Source organism: Calidris pugnax, unplaced genomic scaffold, assembly GCF_001431845.1.
Source record: "Calidris pugnax isolate Ruff unplaced genomic scaffold, ASM143184v1 scaffold350, whole genome shotgun sequence".
Taxonomy (NCBI): domain Eukaryota; kingdom Metazoa; phylum Chordata; class Aves; order Charadriiformes; family Scolopacidae; genus Calidris; species Calidris pugnax.
In genome coordinates, this window is record NW_015091059.1 from 3678 (window position 1) to 8353 (window position 4676).

General features: G+C 59.4%; 1 protein-coding gene across 1 annotated transcript in view; it reads right to left on the bottom strand.

Moving 5' to 3' along the window:
- The window catches only part of LOC106896566 (E3 ubiquitin-protein ligase HUWE1-like), a gene marked incomplete at both ends in the record, with an annotated part of 26785 nt that overhangs the window by 777 nt on the left and 21332 nt on the right, over positions 1-4676 (bottom strand). The window contains 2 exons of the mRNA XM_014956656.1: positions 1298-1464; positions 4320-4607. Coding sequence (XP_014812142.1) covers positions 1298-1464; positions 4320-4607 — 455 coding nt within the window. The remainder of the gene's footprint in view (positions 1-1297; positions 1465-4319; positions 4608-4676) is intronic.

Here is a 4676-nt window from a genome sequence, read left to right on the forward strand (position 1 = left end):
GAGAAAAAGGGGGGGGTTTTGGGGGGGGTCAGAACCTCAAAGAACTTCCCCCTGGTGTCCAGGGGACAACCCCAAGGGTAGGTGTCCTCTCTGGAACTCGGAGACAAGAGAGGACACCACCAGGAGAGAGGGGACAACACTGGGACAGAGAGGACACCCCCCAGGAGAGAGGGGACAACCCTAAAGAGAGAGGACCCCCCCCTTGTAGGGTTTTTTGGGGGGTCAAAACCCCAGAGAAGGTGGGGGGACACCCCTAGGACAGAGAGGACACCCCCCAGAAAAGAGGGGACACCCCTGGGACAGAGAGGACACCCCCAGAAGAGAGGGGACAACCCTAAAGAGAGAGGACCCCCCCCTTGTTCGGTGTTCCGGCGCGGGGGGGGGGGGGGGGGGACACAGGGGGGGGTCACCGGGGACATCCCAGAGAGAGGGGACACCCCAAGGACAGAGGGGACACCCCCAGGAGAGGGGGGATGTCTCTGGGGCGCAGGGGAACACCCCCAAACCAGGAGGATGTGCTGGGACAGAGGGGACACTCCTGGGACACCCCCTGGGCAGAGGGGACACCCCAACGGATTTGGGGACACCCCCAGGAGAGGTGACCCCCCCAAGGACAGAGGTGACACCCCCACAGGAACTTGGGGACACCCCAAGGACAGAGGTGACACCCCCAAGGACTTGGGGCCACCCCAAGGGACTTGGGGACACCCCCAGGGACTTGGGGACACCCCAAGAACAGAGGGGACACCCCAAGGACACAGGGGACACCCCCAGGGACTCAAGGACACCCCAAGGATGTGACACCCCAAGGACTTGGGGACACCCCCAGGACAGAGGGGACACCCCCAGGGACTTGGGGACACCCCAAGGACAGAGGGGACACCCCCAGGGAGTTGGGGACACCCCCAGGACAGAGGTGACACCCCAAGGACAGAGGTGACACCCCAAGGACAGAGGGGACACCCCCATGGACTTGGGGACACCTCCATGGACTTGGGGACACCCCAAGGACAGAGGGGACACCCTAAGGACAAAGGGGACACCCCCAAGGACAGAGGTGACACCCCCAGGTACTTGGGGACACCCCCAGGGAGTTGGGGACACCCCAAGGACAGAGGGGACACCCCCAGGCCAGGTGACACCCCCAGGGACGTGGGGACACCCCCAGGGATTCGGGGACACCCCCAGGACAGAGGGGACACCCCCAGGAGCAGCGTTGGTGGAACCCCAGGGAGATGTTGGGGTGGGGGTGTGTGTCTTGGGGGGTGTCCCTTGTCCTCGGGGTGTCCCCTGTCACCCCAGAGGGGGGAGGTGACAACGTGGGGGGAGGTGACAATGCCGGGGGGGGTGACAGTCACCTCGGTGCTGAAGGTGAGGTCATAGCCCAGGGTGGAGACGTCGTTCTCCAACAGGTAGACCAAGCCCTGGTAGAAGTGGTAGTCCTCGCTCTCCATGTCCGTGTACCTGCACCCCCAAACAAAAAAGGGGGGGTCAGAGCCCCCAAAATGGGGGGTTAGAACCCAAAAGAGGGGGTTAGAACCCCAAAACTGGGGGTCAGTGCCCCAAAACTAGGGTTCAGCACCCCAAAAAGGGGGTCAAATACCCCGTGAGGTGGTTCTTCACCACCAGAAGGGGGTTCTACAACCCACTGGGAGGTTCAGAACCCCCAAAAAGGGGGGTAGAACCCCAAAAAGGGGGGTTAGAACCCCAAAAAAGGGGGGTAGAACCACAAAAAGGGGGGTTAGAACCCCAAAACTGTGGGTCAGTGCCCCAAAACTAGGGTTCAACACCCCAAAAAGGGGGTCAAACACCCCGTGAGGTGGTTCCTCACCCCAAAGATGGGGTTCTACAACCCACTGGGAGGTTCAGGACCCCTGAAAAGGGGGGGTAGAACCCCCAAAAGGGGGGTAGAACCACAAAAAGGGGGGGTTAGAACCCCAAACCTGGGGATCAGCACCCCAAAACTAGGGTTTAACACCCCAAAAAGGGGGTCAAACACCCCGTGAGGTGGTTCCTCACCCCAAAGAGGGGGTTCTACAACCCACTGGGAGGTTCAGAATCCCCAAAAGGGGGGGTAGAACCCCCAAAAAGGGGGGTAGAACCACAAAAAGGGGGGGTTAGAACTCAAAAGAGGGGGTCAGCGCCCCAAAACTGGGGGTCAGCGCCCCAAAATTAGGGTTCAACACCCCAAAAAGGGGGTCAAACACCCCGTGAGGTGGTTCCTCATCCCAAAGAGGGGGTTCTACACCCCATTGGGAGGTTCAGAACCCCCGAAAAGGGGGGGTAGAACCCCAAAAAGGGGGGTAGAACCCCAAAAAAGGGGGGTAGAACCCCAAAAAGGGGGGGTTAGAACCCAAAAGAGGGGGTCAGCGCCCCAAAACTGGGGGTCAGCGCCCCAAAACTAGGGTTCAACACCCCAAAAAGGGGGTCAAACACCCCGTGAGGTGGTTCCTCACCCCAAGGAGGAGGTTCTACAACCCACCAGGAGGTTCAGGACCCCCAAAAAGGGGGGGTAGAACCCCAAAAAAGGGGGGTAGAACCACAAAAAAGGGGGGTTAGAACCCAAAAGGGGGGGTTAGAACCCCAAAACTGGGGGTCAGTGCCCCAAAACTGGGGGTCAGTGCCCCAAAACTAGGGTTCAAAACCCCAAAAAGGGGGTCAAACACCCCGTGAGGTGGTTCCTCACCCCAAGGAGGGGGTTCTACAACCCACTGGGAGGTTCAGAAACTCCAAAAGTGGGGGTAGAACCCCAAAAAAGGGGGGTAGAATCCCCAAAACGGGGGTTTAGAACCCAAAAGAGGTGGTCAGCGCCCCAAAACTGGGGGTCAGCACCCCAAAACTAGGGTTCAACACCCCAAAAAGGGGGTCAAACACCCCGTGATGTGGTTCCTCAGCCCAAAGAGGGGGTTCTACACCGCACCAGGACGTTCAGAACCCCCAAAAAGGGGGGGTAGAACCCCCAAAAGGGGGGTTAGAACCCCAAAACTGGGCGTCAACACCCCAAAAAGGGGATCAAACACCCCATGAGGTGGTTCCTCAGCCCACGGAGGTGTTTCAACACCCCCCAGAGGTGGTTCCACACCCTACAGGGACATCCTACACCCCCCGATGATGGTTCCACACCCACTGAGGGTCTTCCAACACCCCATGGAGGTGTTTCAACACCCCATGGGGACATCCTACACCCCCTGATGATGGTTCAACACCCACTGAGGGTCTTCCAACACCCCCTGGATGATGGGTCCACACCCCACGGAGGTGGTTCAACACCCCCCAGAGGTGGTTCCACACCCTACAGGGACATCCTACACCCCCCGATGATGGTTCAACACCCACTGAGGGTCTTCCAACACCCCACAGAGGTGGTTCAACACCCCATGGAGACATCCTACACCCCCTGATGATGGTTCAACACCTGGTGACGATCTTCCAACACCCCACGGAGGTGGTTAACACCCCACAGAGGTGGTCCAGCACCCCACAAAGGTGGTTCAACACCCCATGAAGGTGATTCAACACCCCGTGGAGGTGGTTCAACACCCCACAGAGATGGTTCAACACCCCACGGGGACATCCTACAACCCCTGATGATGGTTCAACACCCCGCGGAGGTGGTTCAACACCCCACAGAGGTGGTTAACACCCCACGGAGATGGTTAACACCCCACAGAGGTGGTTCAACACCCCCCAGAGGTGGTTCCACACCCCACGGAGACATCCTACACCCTCTCATGATGGTTCAACACCCGGTGAGGGTCTTCCAACACCCCCCAGAGGTGGTTCCACACCCCACAGGAACATCCTACACCCCCTGATGATGGTTCAACACCCACTGAGGGTCTTCCAACACCCCACAGAGGTGGTCCAACACCCCACGGAGGTGGTTCAACACCCCCCAGAGGTGGTTCAACACCCCCCAGAGGTGGTTCCACACCGCACAGGGACATCCTACACCCCCTGTTGATGGTTCAACACCCACTGAGGGTCTTCCAACACCCCACGGAGGTGGTTCCACACCCCACAGGAACATCCTACACCCCCTGGATGATGGTTCAACACCCCACAGAGATGGTTCAACACCCCACAGAGACATCCTACACCCCCAATGATGGTGCAACACCCTGTGAGGGTCTTCCAACACCCCACAGAGGTGGTTCAACACCCCCCAGAGGTGGTTCCGCACCCCATGGGGACATCCTACAACCCCTGATGATGGTTCAACACCTACTAAGGGTCTTCCAACACCCCATGGAGGTCACCCCCCCCGCCGTACCCCCTTTTTTGGTTGTTTTTTAGCGCGTGTGTGTGTCTTTTCTCACCGGACAGACTTGCCCAGGATGTGCTTATAGAAGGAGCGGGTGAAGTAACACTCAAGGAGCCGGTTGTCGTAGACGGCCTTGGCCACGATGCGCCCCACGAACTTGAAGTAGCTGAGGTGGTTGGGGTTGCAGTGGGAGGAAGGGTTGATGGTGTAGGTCACCCTGTCCCCCGGCGAGGTGCGGAACAGGGCGTACATGGGGTTGAACATCTCCCGCGAGATGATCATGTACCACTCCCGCAACAGCCCCCCCGCGTCCTGCCCCTCCTCGCCCTCGAACACGATGTACCTGGGGGGGGGAGAAGAGAGACAGAGGGGGGTGTTTAGGGGGTGTTGGGAGGTGTTTGAAGGGCCTGAG